This window comes from Camarhynchus parvulus, chromosome 2 (assembly GCF_901933205.1).
Source record: "Camarhynchus parvulus chromosome 2, STF_HiC, whole genome shotgun sequence".
Lineage (NCBI taxonomy): Eukaryota > Metazoa > Chordata > Aves > Passeriformes > Thraupidae > Camarhynchus > Camarhynchus parvulus.
This window is the reverse complement of record NC_044572.1, coordinates 69072247-69092502: the sequence shown is the minus strand read 5'-3', so window position 1 is coordinate 69092502 and position 20256 is coordinate 69072247. Positions and strand designations below refer to the sequence as shown.

The 20256-nt window shown below is 38.2% G+C and overlaps 1 protein-coding gene across 1 annotated transcript in view; it reads left to right on the top strand.

The window, feature by feature from the left end:
- The window catches only part of GMDS (GDP-mannose 4,6-dehydratase), a 405686-nt gene that overhangs the window by 168676 nt on the left and 216754 nt on the right, over positions 1-20256 (top strand). The window contains exon 7 of the mRNA XM_030943572.1: positions 12818-12945. Within this exon, the coding sequence (XP_030799432.1) occupies positions 12818-12945 (128 nt within the window). The remainder of the gene's footprint in view (positions 1-12817; positions 12946-20256) is intronic.

The following is a 20256-nucleotide window of genomic DNA, read 5'->3' as shown; positions in this document are numbered from 1 at the left end:
GTAGTGTCCCTTTGCAATTAGGAGAACACGTGTCAAGCCTGATGTCTGCCAACCATAGTTCTGCAGCCCCTGGAGAAGTTTGTCTTATCAAACAATTGTGCTTATTGTGCTTTTCTTTCCTAAACAGATAGAAGACACTATCATTTCCAAGATCAGGTATTTGAATGAAGAAATAGGGCAGGATGTTGTTGTAGACACATATATAGAATTACATCTTTATTTCTAGTATTTCTGGCAGAAGCAGGGAGGATGAGGGAGAGAGATACATTAATAACAGGTGTTTGTTGTCAGCATGATAAGACTCAAAATCCTACAGTAACTCTGTATCCTACAGTAATTTTCTTGCAGTTCCAACACCCTTAAAAATATACCTTAGCAGTTCTAAGATACTTCTGAAATATTCCTTACCTTTTAGAGTCATCATTTTGAAAGTCAGTAAGTCTGTGTGTACACTTTTGATATTTAATCACTGGAAGGGTTGGGGGCCCTTATACAGAAGAGTGTGGTCAGAGGAAATCAGTTTGAGAGCTGATTCTTTGCCTCCTGCATCTGGAGCCTAGTGGGGGTGCTCTGGGTAACAAATGTAGATTTGGCTTTGGCTCAAGGGAGGTCCCCTGTCATGAGATGACATATGAAGGTTATGCATATAAGTACCAAACCCTTACACTCCCATACTGTGCAGCATTTCACAGCCAAGAGATAAACAGACTGTAGTCATTTTAAAATAACAACTGTGGTTTTTTTCTCTGTTTGCTGGGCTATTAGGTTCCTTTTGTTTACTCCTGCCTTGAGTCATCTCCCAGGTTGGTGTGTCCTGTAAATTGGGTATGATACTTTCTGCCAGATTTCACTTGTACCTGAAATGCTGGGCGCTGCAGACTTTCTTTTAAAACCCTCATGAGTAATTGCCAAAAGGTCATAGCTACAGTGCCCCAAACAAATGCAGGTTATGAATGGTCCTCTTTTTTAGCCTACTTTTCCTTTAAACAGGCCTGTTGGGTTTTGAGTACCTGCAGTTAAATGGTGTTGCTTTTGGCAGGGCTTGGTGAGCAAATGAGGCATAATCTCTCTGATCTCAGTAGTCTGGTCAGTCAGCCATGACATTCTCAGTGTCTTTTCTTTCTACACCCTGTCTGAACAGAGCCATAGCCCAGGCAGCTCTCAGTGGGGTTGCCAAAGATTACCATGTGCAGTGAAGCTGCAGATGGCAGGACAGTGGAAAATATGTAGCCCCAATCCCTGGGTTCACGTGGGGTTCAGGGTTAAATTTCAGTGATTTCCCTCTCTGCTTCTCAAGCCTGTCAATAAACTGCCCTTTGAGAAATGATCTCTTTAGTGTGCTTTGGGAAACTATTTAAAGTTCAGTTTTGTCCAGTTTTGGAAGTGTGTTCTAAACTGAAGCAGAAAATTTAAGGGTTCTTTGGCTACAGTTGTTGAAGTCTTCCTCACCTTAGTGTGGGCATCAGAAAAAGGAGGTACATTCTCATGTATGTCCTGAAAACTATGAAAGGAGGGTAAAAGGAGCTTTGCAAACTTGATTGGCTCATAAACTGTGTAATGACTGAATGAGGGGTGCCTCCACAAACTTAAACTTGTGCCTATATGTTTTGATAAAGCCGTTGTTTGCACTTTTGGTTTTTCTCCCCACAGGTTCCCTCTTTCTTATTTCTTGCATGGGATGGAGAGTTTTCAGTGGAATGACTAGATGTTCAATCTTGGGGTGGAGGAAGATGGAATGGTGGGCAGAGAACAAGAAAAACATTCTTTCACGGCATATTTATTTACTCTATTGAGTGATTTCATCCCTTTTTGACTCTTCCAGGGTCTCATTGTTTCACAAGTATCAAGATACTTAACTTTCTCAAATTCTTGTAAAATTTTGGCACGTTACCTTCATCAGGGTGCGGAGGTGACATTAAGGCATGAAAAACCAAAAGAATCATTGCTTGACTGATTAGTTCATATTCAGAATAAAGCTCTCATCTATTTCCACCTTGAGCCTTGGTAACAAGCATATAGAGGAATTCGTGTCAGTGACTAAATGAGAACCTGGATTTAAGTAACTTTCTGAGCACCCTTTCAGAATTTGCACAAGAACCAAGCTTTTGTTCATTTTCCTGGTACAGCATTAATCAGACTGAACTGTGCATCTATAATTTCTTTTTCTGAAGTTCTTTACCTTTGGTTAGCTTCAGGCTCCATAGGACCCTTGCCTACTTCACTTCTCACAAGACAGCAATTTTTACTCTCAGAGCATGTCTGGTCTCTAGGCAGGGGGCTATCTATTAGGAAAAAGATTACAGTATGATATCTGGAGATGTTCTGTAAAACTGTATCACTGTGCATTCAGAAACAAGAGGAAAACATGTAATCCTAGCTTTTGGTGCTACAATTTACAGCTTTGTCTGGAGTATGTAGAGAGCATCTGCATGTGTGTTTTTCCGAGTGCATGCACAGCTACCTATGGGGATATAAAAATGATGTGAAAGGTCCCACTAAAAACACAAAGCCAGGAAATTCAGAATTGGGCTAACTTTCTGTCCTGGTTTCACCCCATTGTGTTTCAGTATTGTAGACATCTCAGAACAGCAGGTGATCTGACTGCCTCTTGTGTTCCTGGAGGAAGTATAAACTAACTTAAATGGGAAATATCACAAAAACAGGATAACAATGAATTTCAGGAGTCCACAAAGGAAGAAGTGTTCTTAAAAATACTGTTATTAAAACAGTAGTGAGCATTACAAGCTGAATGGTGGTAAATGGATTTATTATATAGACACTCTGTTTTTTTTACAATTGAATCACTTTCCAAATGTTTTGTTTCATATTTTCTTGTGCAAAACTTTTGTGGTGATTGGACATGTTAATGGTGGTATGTTTAAGTTTGTCCTCTTCTTTTTACATTTAAGTAATCTGACTTCAGCCAAACGACACCAATTTATCTTGCCAGAAAGCTGAGTTCTCTGTGTTTATAGCTGTGTATTTATTTATATTATTAATTACACTAGAGAAACTCTATTCCCACAGAGAAAGAATTCGGGAGTGGGATTCAGTTTCAGTGGCAACATTAGTAAAAAGGAATATTCATTGAAATGTGTGAACATTTCAAAAAGCAGTTAGAATTTTACTCAATGATTACGTTCAAAATATTTTCTCACTAAATAAGGGTCCATTTCTTTTCTCGGTCCCTTATTCATTTTAGAGTGAAAATTAGCAACATGCCCAGGCTTTGTCCCAGAGGGGAGTTTGCTCTCAGCAATGGTTTTTATGCAACCTCCTGCCATACCCTTTCTGCCTGTGGGAGAGCTGCCTCTCTGTCTGGTGGCATTTCCAGTTTGGAGCTTGGGTGTGGAAGCTGCAGCACCCTTGCTTAACTTCAGGGTCCTCTGAGAGTGATCACATCCTGTGCTGCAGTAAGGACATAGATTTTATGGGAAGTTTAAGCAACCAGCAGTAACTACAGCTAGGTGAAATAATGTTTTTATTGGCTTTCTGAATAGAGGAGGTCAACACAGCTAGACCAAACATGGCCAAGTCCTTTGGACCAGAAGGGACATGCTGTCTTTGTTGGCTTGCAGTCTTCCTGGTGTACTGTCATTGTGTCTCTGCCTTTTCACCCCATTCTATTCTTAAACTCTTAGGCCTTGGGGGCTTACATTAGGGTTGGGTTCCCCCTGCTCCACACAATCAATCAAAACTTTTTTTTACAGGGATTTGTTGTTAAAATACTACATTTCGGGGTTGTTGCTTTGGTTTTATCCAAAATAATGACTTCCAGCGTTGTCTTGCTCCGTCTTCAGCAGAACCGCTTGTCCCTGTGCAGGAGCAGAGCTTGGGAAATGGGGACAGCAGGGACAGGGAGAGTAGGCTGAGAGCACTGTGAGCTGATCTCATGCCCTGGGTTGCACACCAGCTTTTCTGCATGCCACAGCACACACTGTGGAGATTATTTTTTTGGCTCTTAATATCTGAGCCAGGTGTTTACTTGATTAGTTTGTTATGAGTCTGAGAGGGTGTCTGTAGCTGGAAGATTTCATCCTTGTACTTGAAACTGTAGAACTTTGCAAGTGGTGATAGGTACATTGACTTGTTGGGATCATCGGTGGTGTTGCAGAAGTATTTCTCACCGCATCCTAGCTGAGAATCCAACTATTCCTAACATGGAAGATGGAATAAAATGTAGCACCTTGCATTTTATGTACCTTGTACTAAAAAATGTGCCTACTGTATTTGCAGAAGCTGAGATTTCTTTTTTTTTTTTGCTTCCCTTCAGTTCTCACTGGCTCTCACCTTGTTACTTCTTGATGACCTCTTTCCCCTTGGCAGTTTCCAGTTCCCTGAAAAATGGATTCAGCTGTGTTTCAGAACCTCCTCTTGGTGATTCCAGGACTTCTGTAGCAAATGGTGGTTTAGTAAAATCAAAATGTATTTATCAAATGATGTATTGAGGACCTAAAGGGTGCCTCAAGGACTACCAGTCACAAAGCTAACCAGAAGGAAGTCCTAGGAGAAAAATTGTTGAGCAACAAAGCTCCAAAGGGAGGCACACGGATTAGGAACATCTTGAGTTATGCTGTATAAGTGTCAAACCCGTCTAGCACTGCTTTATTAGTTTGTGTGGGAGGCAAAGTTTCAAATAAGCTGCTTGGCTGTAGCCAGACCATTTCTCTTGCTCCAAGAAAATACATCAGCACTGACTCAGCAAATTTGCCGCTGTGACTGGTTTCAAGGCTAGCTCTTGTTACAGTCTTTAACCTACAGTAAAAGTAAAGGAAAATTCTTTTTCCCCCTGACTTGAAGTGAAATGATACGTTTTATACTCACGAAATTTGCACGTTAAAAGTTAGGACAATTATGGGTGAACAGAAAGTCATGGAAAACCCGTGCAAAACTTTGTTTACATCATGACCCACCGCAAACTGATGTCCCAGCCACCTGGAGAGGTTGAGAGACCAGCCAGATTTAGTCCCTCAGAGGTCAGAAGGTCCAAGAAACTGTATTAGTCAGTCATGTGTCACCAGGTAAGATTAAAAGCCTTGCCTGCTTCATCTCAAGAGAGTGCGAGGGTAAAGGCTGAACGTCTCAGCTTGAGCCGTCAAACAGCAAGTTTTTTGATGTGCTACTGGTTGCCGAGAGGATGGAGGAGGGGAAAAACAGGGAGAAAAGGAAAGGGGTGTTAAATTTAAGAGCACAGATATCTGAACTGTGATAGCCATTAAACAAGGGAAGTTAAAATCACGGGGTTTTGTGCAAGTTGCCTAAGACTGCAGGATAATTCCATTTTGTACAAGTGCTGGATTTTCCTTTTGGTTGCATACAGTCCTAGCTATTGTAGCACAAATTAAGCAAAGCATGTACTTAACTACAATTGTTTACACAAGCTTTAACAATGTAAAGAGTCTGTACTGATGGGCAAGCACACTCATGTTTATCCACAGCTCACACATGCAAGGGCTTGTGTAATTCTGTGACAGCTGAAATGAGAGGTTTCATTCAATAACCTTCACTGAACAATTTTAAAAACATAACTTCAATGAATGTTAGAAAATCAGAGTGGCTAAAGACATTTACCTTTGTTTTACAATGTAGTGTATATGAACTGTGATTAAAAAAACCAAAGTGAATAGTTTGGAGCAAAAGGTTAAGTTTTCTGTAAGCAAAACGCTGCTCTGTTTATGTAAGCACCATTAGCAACATAAACTTGGAAACAGAAATAACACTTTTACATATTGTTTTCAGTATTAATGTTTGGGTTTTCCTTTATAAGAATCTTTGATGCCTCACCTTTTCCTGTTCAGTGTACAGTTCCTGAGGGGAAAATATTTTAATTTAAGAAAAATTATATGGAGGAAATATACGAAAATAGCACCTTTTAGCTAACTATTATTGCTGATGTATCAGCCTGTACTTTTAACAACCCCATATGATAGATCCAAGAAGTGTAATTATTCCTCAACAGTGGTATTTTATTGTGAAGTCTAATAGCTTTGTGTTACACCCTACACATGCACACTGTCTGCTAATCAAACATCATTTTTTCACAGTCACTTTACAGAACTGCTGCTGTGTAGTCATAGAAATGATCCTGTCATTGTTTTTTGAGAGGTGGAAACCTATATCTGTTTGTATGCAGCACAGTCATGAGCAGTCTAAAGCCCTGATGACAGATGCCCAGTGGAGGGTTAGCACCACTGAGTCACTGGGGAGTGTGGCTTGGGCTGCAGCAAACACCACCTCAGGTTCTCATCCTTGGGTGGTGGTTTGCTAGGTCTCTTCCCCTACTCCTGTGTCCTCTACTTTTTACAGAGCTTACTAGTTGTCCCCTGAAGTAGGCTTTGTGCTCTCTTTTTACCCACGGCGAAAAAGAAAAATTTTCCTACTCTCTGTGCTCCTTCCACATTTCTGTACCTTGTTGTTCCTCACAAGGCTGTCTCTTGCTCTCATTTTCCACTCAGATTATAAAAGGCAATCATTTGTGTTCCCTCCCATTTGTGTTCCCTCCACGTGTGGTTCAATGACCTACTGTTGCCCTCAGCTGTCCAAATGTTCTATGTGCAAGTGGATGCCAGGGGCAGAGGAGTTCTGAGGTTGAAGAGCATCAGCCCCCTCCACTGTGCTGCCCTCCCCTGCTGATTCCCACCTCTCAATGCCTTTATCTTTCTGCCTTAACCTCCTCATTTTTGAAATACAGAAGTATTTTAGCAGTGCATCTTCCATTATCTCGACAATGGGCACCCAAAGAATTGGTACCACATTTAACTGTTGAAAATTGACGTGCTAATGGAAAATGGAACCAAGGAGAATTAGTGCATTTTAGTATTGTAAAGGTTATAATGTCATATATGTTATAATATCAATATATTATTAAACAAAATAATTCCGTTTATATGCGGATTGATGTCCTTGTTAGCAGTATTTGAAGGAATTACTATCACATCATTTTATTTAAATCACACATTTCAAAGTCACTTGATAAAGAGGGACAATTTTATCCTTGTGTTACTGGACCACTGCTTTCAGTCTGGGATCTGCAGATTTTTTTGTTACCTAATTGTTTCCCAGGGGATTGATGAAGAATAACCTCTTTGAAAAGAATATTATCAGTAAAATTTCCTGTTTAGAGAAAGATACATGTCCATTGGAAAATAGTTTGGGATATGTAAACTGAAAATATTTGAAAAAATTGCAAATATATTAAAAAAATCTGAGAAAACCACTACCAGGAGCTACTTCTAAAATTTTAAAGAACAGAGAAAAAGATTGAACATATTATGATGAAACAAAGTATTTCCAGCCATACACAGGATTAAAATGAAAGGATTAAAGCACTATATCTCATGTTTCAGGAAATAAAATGATTTATTGCTCCAGTCAGGAAGATGTTTCCCATGCATGACTTTACAAGGAACTGCTTATGAATCATATCACACTTATTTCATATATATTTCATTTTGCAAAAATCTGATTGTGGACTTTATGGCAAGCTCATCCAAAGGTAGCTGTATTTGCTGAGTAAAATTCGTATGATGACAAGCAGAAGGAAAAAAAATCACTTTTAGCCATGATTTTCTCTTTATTTCTAAACAGTGATGTTTCTACTTTGTGTAATTATTGCAGTGAAAACAATTTATTATTTTAAATTGTGCATGGATTCACAATTTAAATGCCCGAGTGTTTAAAATGTATTAAGTAACTGCTCTACTAGTTTTACCAAAGTGCAACACCGTATCAGTGGTTTTGATCAAGACACAGTTTAAAATTCTATTTAAACTCAAAATATGGAAGGTTAATTTAAAGATATATAACTTGATTTTTCATTTGGTTTACAATGACAATAAATCCATTTGCTTTGGAATAATTGTTATTGATTTTCATCAGTGTAAAGAGATTTAAGGCTTCTTTTCTTAGAAGATCTGGGTGTTGCTTTTTTTTCATTACAGCTTGTTACAAAAAATGGAAAAGGTTCTCATAGAATGGAAATGATGAGCAATGTGAATTTTCAGGCAATCAAAACATTTTAATGATCTCATTAAATGTATCATTTACAACACATATATGTTAAAAGAAATATGTTTCTCTGGGTTAGTAAAAGCGCTGGGTACACAATGTGTTTGAACATGTTAGGCTTCTACTAGAATCTATGCCAGAACTGCAGAAACTTGGAGGAAAGAAACTGCAAAGCTTTAATTTTCTTGTGTCAGTGTCTTCAGGAACAGAAACGTTTTAATCATATTTTAAGCAAAATGAAGAAAAAAGGTGTTACGGGAACTTGGTAGATTTTTCTAGGACTGCATCTCAGTTGATAGATAAGGACTGCTATTGAATTCTGTAAGATTGATTATCATTCTATCATATTGCTAGGATTAATAGTGGATTTTCTTAGGCATGCAACAACTAGTGTTTTACAGGGAGAGCAGTCTTCCTAAGACCATAGTTTTATCATTAGTTGGGTTTTGTATGTAGTCTTGAGAACTTGGAAAATGAGGGTTCTTGAAAAGAAACAGATACTACAATAGTGGCTCTTAAAGCTGCTTCATCCATTTGGTTGCCTCTTCTAAACCACAGTATCCAGAGAAAAACTCCTACTTAAAACAGGCAGTTCCCTGGTGACTCACAAAGGCTGAAACCCCAGTGCTGCTAAAAGGAATGGGGTGCTGATGCAGGGACTAAGATTTTTTTTTCTGTCTTGGGGCAATCCAGCATTCGAACTGTAGGTGCACTAAGACCATGCCTCCTAAACAATAGTTTTCAATATGTGTTAATGAGAGATGTGTCCAGCTTTCAAAACTGCATCTTTGCCAGATGTAGGCAGCATCCTTCTGGAAGGGATGAGCTGTTTTCCACCCTGAGCCAGGCAGCACAATGGGCGACAGGCCTGGGCTGGAGAGCAAAAGCTATTGCATTATACCTCTGCTATTTCTTTTCATTGTAGTATTATTCCTGCAGTGGTTTGCTGGCAAGTTATATGTTTTACAGATCTGGTCTTCTTGATGAGGAATCCTTGCTTTAAATCCTGTCTAGGATAAATCGGGTTTGTAAATCAGACCTTATGGTTCCTATTGGAACATGAATGATCTCAAAGGGAGGGCTTGGGTTTTGAAAACAAATGTAAGCTAATGCCCAGGGTTCCTGAAAGAGCTGTTACTATCATGAAAACTGTTGTTAAAGTACCCTTTTAAAATGTAAGAACTTGTCAGACCCTGCTTAAATAGGGCTGCTTGGAACTGCTGAAATGTCACAGCAAAGAATCCTTTGCTAGGTCTGGCCATACCTCTTCTGCCTGGCCACATCTTTAATGCTTCATTGCAGCAATTCCAGTGCTGCCAATCACAATGCAAACCAGAGCATAATGTGGCCCATCATGGTTTTGACGTATTTGCTGCATAACTATGCAAGGCAGTTAGCCCAGCATGCTTGGCCCTACCAACAGCAAGAATGACTCTTCTTGGGGTTCCTGCAGGAATGCGAGCTCCCAGACATTTGCCACCCACACACATTTTGAAAAGGCATTCAAATAAGTCAAAATTCATCAACCATATAACCGAGTTTTTAACAGTCCACCTTTATTTGTACTAGGTGTGAGCAATGAGCTGTGTTTTACAAAACCTCTCTGAACTGAGGGAGCAGTGCAGAGCCGGGAGAAAAATATGGGACTCTGACATCTCTCTGTCCCACCAGTCTAAGGTAGCTTCTGTCACTATCACCAATACATTTCCAGGTGGATTAGCAAGGTTAGTAGCATAACAAATTAGGCCTTATTCACCTGTGATAACTGGTGGCGTTTTAGCTGCTGCATCATCTTGTTCCGATGAAAATCAGCATAAAGGGTAAGGCAGTTAGCACACCAACAGCTCTGATGATACTCTTCCTGGCACTGAGTGGCTGTTTTGTGGAGAAAAATGCTCTTGTGTGTTCAGCATTAGCAAGTCTTCACTACCTCCTGATGAAGAAGGAAGCTAACCATTTCTGTGCCTCAAAAGGTCCTTTGTATTCAGTTATACAAAGATATGTATAGCATTTTGCCTAGACCTTTTAGATAGAATCAGTCCTGAGGAAAAAGACATTACTTCTGCTAAATTTCAGACCAAAGCAATGTCATAGCCAAACTGCAAACCTCTAGGACGGGGCTTTTTAGTGGAAATGCTGACATAGCCTTAACTACTTTGTATGACTCCAGCGGGCACCAGCTTAAATTCTAGTGTTGATGTGCATTTAATGGCATGGGATCAAACACAGAGTGTAATGGGATAGTTTAAGATACTGTGTTTGAAAGGAATAAGTACTTAAACATTATTTATGAACCATATCATTTAAATGCTTCTAAAATGTGCCATTCAGTCCTTGGGTGCATGAAAAAATTTTCTAATTGCATTTCTCAGAATGAACAGTAGCATAGTTTTCTTCCCCAGCTTTAATGCTGAGGCACTTCCAAGAAGAGGATTGGTATTATGTAGTGGAACCCTTACTAGAATATCTCCGGAAAATTAAGGTTTGCATTTTTATCATTGTGGTGCTCTCTAGTTTTTCAGTTCAGCCTTTTGAGGAATATTCTGATTTTACTTGGAGAATATCTTTGAAGATTGTTTCTCTCCAGTTAACACTGGCTCTGCAAGAAGACAGCAGTTACTAGTATTTGTTGTGCTGTGCTAGACAAATCAGCTCTTTCTTGTGTGGTATCTTTTATACAATTAAATTGATAGCATAAAAGTTTTTCTCTCACACAACCTAATGTGCTGCTTTTTTTTTTTTAATGCTGAGGAAGCATTTGCTCCAAAAGGGGAGTTGACATTCATTAGTTGTGCAGGTTGACAGTAAAACTTGCTTTAATGCAGATGGTGACTAGAACTCTCATTGCTTTTGCTACAAATGGGAATGTAGTGTTGAAAGCAGTCAGTTTTCCTTATTACTCAGTTGCAGCCTGGAACTTTAAAACATCTACTTTATTCCAGAAAGAAACCTGTTCCTTCAGGTGTTATTTGCTGAATAAAAATCCTAACTGAAATAATTTTGGTGCAGAAGGTTTCAGAGCTAGTCCTAGTAAGTTTTAGCCATTGGTTGAATCTGTTTTTAATTAATTAGCAATAATCTGTGAGAAGGTCTCAAAGCATTTTGATAAGTGAAAAATGGAAACAATCTTTGGAGAGGTACCAGTCTGGCGAAGCCAAAGAGACTCTGTCACTGATTTCTGTTAAGCCAGAATTCCACTCCTGTTGCAAGCCTGTTCAGCCAGGAACAGGAGAACCACAGTACTTGGCTTTCAGGACTTCAAATAGCAGAGTCACAGTGCTGGTACTGTCCAACTGTTGGGAAATTTACTTTGAAAAAGACTCTGGATTATATTTTGTTTCTGAAAGTTTGCAAATCACACTGTTTAGGAAGCTTCCTTTATATACAAACACCTTTTCAGGGGATATGGAAATTATATGATTTTCATCTTTTAAGAACAGGTGCAAATTGATGATATATTAAGATGTATCAAATGGCTAATAACTGGAATTGCACTTAGTTCAGCAATTGATGAATATTTAAAATTCTATCTTAATCCTGTGGTAAGGTCTGACTTTAAGTTCCTCATTCCACATGATTCTTACAGGTGTGTTATTTTTATTTATTTTCTTTTTTACTTTTAGTAGAGTCAAATGACACAGGAAAGTACTGTGGTGCTCTTGGCATTACAGGAAAACTAGTAATCTGAAAAGGACACTTAATGTTGTTTAATAATGTTGCTGCAACTTACTGTTTGTTTGACAGGAAACAGAACATATTGAGATGTGTATCTAAAGAGCAGAGTTCCATAATGAAAAAAACTACATGTATGCATTGAATGTATAAGCTACACTTTTGAGACTTTTGAAATTTGCTAAAAGTATTTTACAACTACAGACATTTTCACTAAGTCTCCTGTTTTTCATTTGGAGGAGGTATCATCTGTCACCATTTAATCATAACTGGTTTTAGCTATTAAAAAGGCATGTAATTTTAATTTTTGTGGCTCATTAGTGTGCAAATGCCAGTGGGCCTAAACTTCTGGTCTAAATTCAAATCCCTCTGCTTTTGAGGAGACTGTGACCACCTTTTAGAAATACAGCCATCATAATCTGAAAATCAAAGTCTGAAAATAAGTAAAAAAAATATTGTTTAAAGCAACTCCACTGGAAGCAGAAATGGGTACACAAATTTTCCAGAGTAATACAGTGGACAACATACTGAAATATAGTAAAATAAAATACAGTCTTCTACTGAAAAAGTTGAAATCACAATTTCATGATCTAACTGAATCTGAAGGACAAAGAATCCCAAACAACTGGAAAAGTATAATGCATTTAGCCATTGTAGTTCCTTGGAGAATACATAGTATTTGCATAGTCTCAATTTTTTTTTATTAATAAACACATTTATTTAGATATATGCATTCCTTGAAAAAATAAATTAAAAAGGAAAAAAGAAACTGAAACAGAGAACTTGAGGGTGGTCTAAGATGTCTGTCTTCTTTATGTAACCTTTTGCATTTTGTGTTTAAGAACTGACATTCCAAATGATTTTCTTTGGCTTAATGCCTGGAGTGAATACTGAGGCAGCAAATTAGGAATGCTTAAGAAGTCCCACAAAGAAAGACGTTTGCTGTGAAAGTGCAACTAATGTGACACTTGCCCTGGAAGCTTCTTAGCTTGCTCAAATGATAAAAGATGGCATGGGTCTGGGTGGTGCAAGGGGAGTGAGTGGGGACTGATAGTGCCATGTGCTGAGCTGCACGAGGTGTCTCCAGAGCTATCTGCCCCTGTGACAATGCTGACACTACCCTTTATTTCTCCTCCAGGGGCTAACTTTGTCACTCGGAAGATCAGCCGCTCGGTAGCGAAGATTCACCTTGGGCAGCTGGACTGTTTCAGCCTGGGCAATCTGGACGCTAAGAGAGACTGGGGCCATGCCAGGGACTATGTTGAGGTAAGCTGTGCGTTTTTTCCTGAATCATCTCTGTGGATGGGATAATGCTTATTGCTGTAACTTCAGGTTATGGTCCACAGAGGGCTATCTCAAAATTTTTTTTTTACTTTTTTTTGCCTATTGAGGTCTGTTCACTTTGTCTTGCTCTTGACTTCAGATTAGGGAATTTAGTAACACAGCAGTCTACCCCAGGCATGACCTGAACAGAAAAATAAATCTTTGGGTTTACATTCCTTGCCTGAATTCCTGGGGAAGGGGTCTGACTACAATGTGGATCTATTTTAGAGCGTTTCTTCAATTCTTTTGACAAATTTTATGACTGATAAATGACTTGATTTCAGCAAGATGCAGTATGACCTGAAGTGAAAGATGCTGCTGGAGGTTGGTGACCTTTTTTTAATAAGGCAAAAGTTAGGTCTATATCAATGATCAAAGCCCTCTTTGGTTATACATTATAAAGAAGCATCACAAGATAGTTGTGATGGCAGGTATTGGAACACATAAGCCTGCACTTGGTGTTTGAAATGTTTGTGTAGTCAGGATTTGTTTCTAATTTTATTCTACCCATCTACTTAAGCAGACAAACAAACAATGCCCCTGTATTGTATTACAAGGAGACATGAATGACCATGTAGGAAATATTGTCTTTTCCCCAGGAGATTTTTGTCCCCATTTTGGTGCTTAAAGATTTCCTGTGGTCATTGGACTATTTCTGTCTTTTAATAATTCCTTGCTGGGAAACCGGATTTGACTTCACCTTTCATTGATGTAGTTTAAAAAGATGACAACTGTTTGTTTTGGTTTTCTATATTACAAAGTAAGAAGTATCTCAGTGGGCAAAAGTCTTGATTTTTATCATAAATTGAGACTTTAAAGGTAGAGTAAAAACTGAGCTCTTGAATCTTCTTTACAGTCAAAAAGACCAAGAAAACAAAATCATAATGCCTCTCTAAACTGATGTCCTGGATGACATTAGAGAAGGTAAACAGCCATACTGCCTTGGTATCAAAAGGGTTACATCAAGCAAGTGAAGAAGGTGGTTTTTGGCAGCCAAATGAAGTTGTCTTGGGTTTTGTGCTGCATTTGCATGTGAGATGTTAAAAGCATCATGAGTGTAATGAGTGTGCCTCCATGGCTATGGTTTTATGTTTGTGGCTACAACATTGGTTGAAGCAGTTAAACCAGTAAACCATCCCAGTCATCTTTTTAATGCATAAAAGTATGGTCATGAGTGATCATAAAATCAGTCACCAAACCTCAACTGAAAAGAAGTAAAAGTAAGTCAAATAAAATGATCAGTTGCATGAAAATAACGAATATGATTTGTTAACAGCCATTGGATTTTTCATAAAGACTTCAGCTATGACATTCCAACAGAAATTGCACTGGGTCATAAATCATGGGATGAATTCTAAAGTCTTTTTCTCTAAGGAAAATCCTAAGTAATTCTCTTGTGCCTTCTGGCTTAGACCCTTGTCTTGTGTTCACAGAATCACAGAATGGGTCAGGTTGGAAGGTACCACAGCAGATCTGGTCCAACCTTCCTGCTCAGGCAGGATCATCCTAGAGATCATTGAACAGAATTGTGTCCAGACAGTTCTTGCATATCTCCAGTGAAGGGAACTCCACAATCTCTCTGGGCAATCTGTTGCAGTGCTCAGTCACCTGCACTGTAAAGTTCTTCCTCATATTCAGGTGGAACTTCCTGTGTGTCAGTTGCTTTTTTTTTGCCTCTTGTCCTGTTGCTTGGCACCACCAAGAGCCTGGATTTGTCCTTTTGACACTCCCATAATGATAGACATTGATGGCATTCATCCCCTCTCTTCTCGAGGCTGAACAGGCCCAGCTCCCTCTGCCTGTTGAGGCTATCATTCAACCCTTAAAAATCAACAAGTAAATCCAGAAGGATGAATAGCTTTCAAGGCCTTTGGCCTCCAGAAGGAATGTAGTTGTCTGAGGTCTATGGCACAAACACATGTTTTTTTGTGCAAGTAGCATTCCAGGCCTTTCAGCTACACATCTTGGGCCTGTCCCAAAATCTTCTGGAAAGAATTCCTTGCTAAAATATAGTTCATCTTGAGTATTTCTCATCCCAGAGAGATATCATCCCTTCAGATGATGGGAGAGTTATTATCAATTCTCTAATTCCCTGAGTATTGTGGAAATATGGTTACAGGCAGCTTTCTAATGGGTAAAAAATAGGGTAACTTTAAACTGGAAATAAACTATTATTTGAGGCTTTAATGGACTGGAAAGTAGGGCTTAGAGATTTAACGTTGTTCAAATAAATGCATAATATGTTAGAAAGCATGATCATATTTACAAGCATTTTGGGAGCTTCCTTAAGCATATGGCTGAACACATAGGGATATATCTTATCCTCTCCATATGTAACTTTAAATCCCATCAATATTAATACAAGTAACACATGTGCATATAGACTAAACCATGTACTGTGTTTCCTTTCTTCTTATTTCCTTATTAGGGATAATAATAAAGCCATAAATACATTCCTTTTTGTTGCTTTATGAAATATGATGGGTCAATTCCTGATCTCACGGAAGTTTATGAGCCAACTCCCATTGACTTCGTGGAGAGACAGTATCCTGTATGTGTTGGACTTGAGAACATCTGATGGTCACAAAGCACAAGCAGAATTCATGACTCTTGAGCTTTGATTATATGAGTTCATTTGACTGCCACTGTGATTTTGGGCAACCTCCTTTGTGTACAGTAAAGCATGGAAGTATGTGCCTGCGCTGAAGCATGTAGGTGCCCACCAAGGGATGGGCTGAGGGTAGTTTAGTAGCAGATGATTCAGAAATCTGGGGTTTAAACGTGGTTTGAACATATCAGTAGAGAATAGTTGGAAAATGTGTTTGATCAGGATTTTGACCTGGCACTTGAACTGCCACCTGCAGCAATAGGGTACAGCAGCATTGTGCTGGTGAATGGAAACTGGGAAGTCCAACTCACTGGAAAGAAAGGATTCCATTCAGTGTTTGAAGAGAACAGAATAGAAAAATGTAAGCATTGAAAATTGTTGATGTGGGATTATAAATTTTAACCTAAAATTAATAACTCTTAACATATCGGCAGAAATTGTTGCTGCCTCCTGTTCTCCCTTTCTCCATTATTTATTTTGCTGTGATCCAGCACCAGTCTCATGAGATTGTACTAGAGATGATGATCAATGCCACTGAGTTGGAAGAGGGAAATGCAATACATCAGTGCTATTGACATATGAATCTTCTGTGTACTATTTTGCTTTGTGAGGATAACATACCCTTTATTTGTTGCAAACTATCTGCCAGGTATTTTCAATTATTGGCACAACAGCAAGCCTTAAGTGTGCTGAGTACAGGGGAAGAATCATCCTGCTGGCCACATTATTGCTGGTATAGGCCAGGATGCCATTGGCCTTTTTGGCCACCTGGACATGCAAACCTCCGTTAAACAGCTGAGGTTTTTCCTGCCTTTCCTTCGGTTTCCTCTTTATCACCTGCTGATGCTCAGGCTGCCTTCTGCAATTGCACTGCCCATACCTCAGTGTTGTGCAAACAGCAGAAATACTGCACTGAAGAAAGCTGTGGAAAAGCCCCTCAATCTTGATCTTACAAAACTAAAAGAACAAATCAAAGGTAACAGTTTTAATAGTCTTTAAGTATTCATAGAGATCAGAAATATTTTCTCTTGCCTTCAATAGAAATCCAGCAAGTACGTCAAGCAGTAATTACAGAGGACTCATAATTGGGTCATAATTGTCTCCAATTCAATTAATTACATGTCTAGTCAAAAGCTTAAAATTAGGTGTGTGCCTATAGTCATGGTGAAGTTGGGGTGCATTTGATATTCAGAATGTATGGGAATTGGCTTCCATTAATTTATATTTAAATAATGTAAAAGAAAACAATCAAAGCAAAAGAAAACTGTTTATAAAGAAGTAATATAGTAATTTATTGTACAGGCCAATCAAGCGTATTAAGAAACTGTGAAACTGCTTAAAGAGAAAATTTCTATCTTATTTTCTTTTTAATTGGTTCTAGTGCTGATTCATATGTTAATCTGTGACTAAAAGCACAAGAAAATACACAGTCATTTTTATTGTCTAAGACAATTTTGCACATGTTGAAATTTAGATAATAAAATCTAATCTTTGTTTAAATCTCTAATCAGCATCACCTGGTCTTTTTTCCATGATCTTTCTACTTACCATTCTAATAGGCAGAAAATGACCCTTGGAAACAACAGCTACCACTGCTGTTGTGGGAAATCCCTTCTTGTATGTTTGTGCATAAGTTTAAATATAAAAACTCTTGCCAGACAGAATTATTTAGAATTTTACTTTACTCTTGTGCGTGAGAAAAGGAGCCAGTTGGCAGGAGTATTGGCCAAGGATTTCTACTTTTGTTTTGTTATTTTCTTGTAGCATTAAGGATATGTTGTCTTCTGAGATACATTTCACCTTAGTGTGCTAAGACTTGAAGTTTTTTCTGAGTAATTCTTTCACCATCTCAGCTGAATTCTTGTTTGTGAGAGTCTTGCTTTATTAAGGACTGTTGATTATAAAAGGAAGGTCAGTTGTATCTGTCTGTGTAACTATCAATACCTCCATATAGTTATGAGATTTGCTGATGAACTTAAGGCATGTTTTTAAATGCAGATTGCCCTTTTGGTATGGACTGAAGTAAAAAATGCTTTTCCTTTCTTACTGCTTAGTTTTTATGTTTAAAGTCAATATCTTCTAATGAAAGTGACGAAATAATTTTAAACCCTCACTGATGGGCTTGTTTCAGTATTAGTGTATAGCCATCCAGGTAAAGTATATTTTGTGTATTTCCAAATACACAGAAGGTTTTCTTTCCATCAACTTGTCTGAGGTGGCATAACCAATGTCTTTATTAGGCCAAACTGATCTTCAAATTAAATCAAATCTGCTCCAGTTGAGGTGATTATGCACTAAACTGCTTCCATCTAGGTGAAGTAATTGTGAGAGCATCAGAACTTGTAAGAACCTTTAGCAGAAAAGTTTGATAGTCCGTGCTCCTTTGGAACAACTACCAAACATTCATAAACTCTTGACAGGTACTTGCTGAAGCAGTACTTTTCTAGAAGCATGTGTATCCAAGAAAATGAGACTATGAACATTCAAAAATCTTTAATATAGAACCAAGTCTCATGCTGAAATGTTTTTGAGAAAGCAACATCTTCCCACAGGAAGTATGCTCTTGCCAAGGGCAGAATATTTTTTGATTTCCTCATGTAAATATTTAGGACTTGTGGAGATAGGTGTCCAAGATCAAGGAAGTGACATTTGACCACAGTAATAAGTTCAATCATCCACCCAAATAGTGACCCAATTCTCAGGATATAATACAGCCAAAAGTGGTCACAGCACAGTCTCAGCTGGTTTCAAATCAAAGACCTGAGGTTCACCCAGAGCTGACCCACAGGCACTGGCACTGGAATAGAGGCACTTCTTCTTGTCGCAAAAGAGTGCTGGAGGAGCAGATCCAGAAATAATGATTGTCTTCCCTCTGATTGAGTCTATAGGGAAAAGACACAGATGAGTGGATTTCCAAGGTCAATTCATGGCGTTGTTATTTGAGTAAATTATTTGTACATCATGCACCTCAACTGAAATATTCCAACCCTACAAAAGTGCTTGTCTTGATTTGAAGTGGTAGATGGTGTCACACTGTTTGGTGTCACCAAACAGGTGTGTTCCCACCATGTCTCTCATACCAAATCAAAATACAATTCTGCGACACACCGATATAATTCCTCTCTCTTTATTGCCGTCCAGGTAGGCTCCATCAGGCTCCCTCAGCTCTGTAGGGCACCCGTGGCCCCACTTGACTTCTGGCTTCAGAAATCGCTCTTTTATTTCTCTGCTTTTATTTACAACCTTACAAGTGGGACTGAAGACCGAACATTTTCCCTAAGGCTATATCTGTGCAGTGCCAAAATGAACTACCACAAATTATTTGCATATAGTGAAGCTCTCCTCAGTGTACATTTTTTCTCCATTCTCCCATACAAGCAGAGAAAAAGATGAAATTTAAATAATTATGTTTTCTTTTCACTAGAGCATGATTTGGTGTCAGCAAAATGTAGGTATAATTCTCAAACATCTTCTTTCAGTTTTTTAAAATATGGGCAAAGCTTCACTTATGAAGAGAGAATGTGTTTTAGAATAACTGTGATAGGGAAAGATTTCTTTTTTAATGCTAAATAAAGGCTTACATTTTGGTAAATAACACTGCACACTAAAAGACTATATAATGCATTTCTTTCAGGGTATGTAATTTAGATTAGACTTCTTGACTATTAGAAATAGTTGCAGTTCTCAGCAGAGCAACACACTATCATCTTAATTTTACTCATGTGGACGATATCTACAATGAAGAAAAACAAACCCAAACCAAGTCCTTTGTGGTTTTTGAAATGCTGAAGTCTGCAAATAATACGATTCTAAATAACTACAGCATAAATGAGAAAATGTGAACACCCTTTATTCATGCATGCATGCACACACGTGTGCATGTGAATGTATGTTTCTGTCTATTGATGATTTTTGTGGAAATTGCTTTCAATTTTATGTCGTTTAAGAGGTTCATTGTATGCTGTTTTTTCTTTAAGTTGAAGATGATTGATAATAAGAGATTGTACAAGAAAGTAAGTGGTTTGTTGCAATAGACACAAATGGTCTCCATAGTTAAAACATAAAAATGAGGCAAGGAAAAGTTCTTAATTACAATATGTAGGTGTTCTGTCTAATATGCATCATATGGCATTGATTTCCAGCAGTGGTGCACTGTAAGTCCACCTTTAAATGTTGTTGTTGCTAGACCTTTCAGAAAACTATCCTAATCTTTTTCAGAACTGTAGCATCATTTTTCCCTTTTTATTTCATTGCAGCATATTTTCTGTGAGGGAAACATATGTAAATAAATTTTTTTCTTATTTACAGAGATTTTAATTTAACTTTCTTTTTCAGTACTTTCATGTTTGACCTATTAGTGTTTTTAGGCTTTACAAAGCCAGAAAAAAGTGCTTTCCTCAGCAAAACCATCTGGTTTAGTTTCCTGTGCCTCAACAATGATACATGTATTATCAAGGCCACCCCAGTGGTTTTTAAGTGGTCTTGTTACAGTGGTGGTCTTACAATTCAGTTGGAGTGATGGAAAGGTTAGACTAAGGCTTCTTTCAAGTATAAGGTTTCCAAACTGATAAATTATGTATTGTTGTCATATTTCCGACAGTGAACTATTTTGCCATTGTGACTTGAATGAAGTATCTCTTCCATCA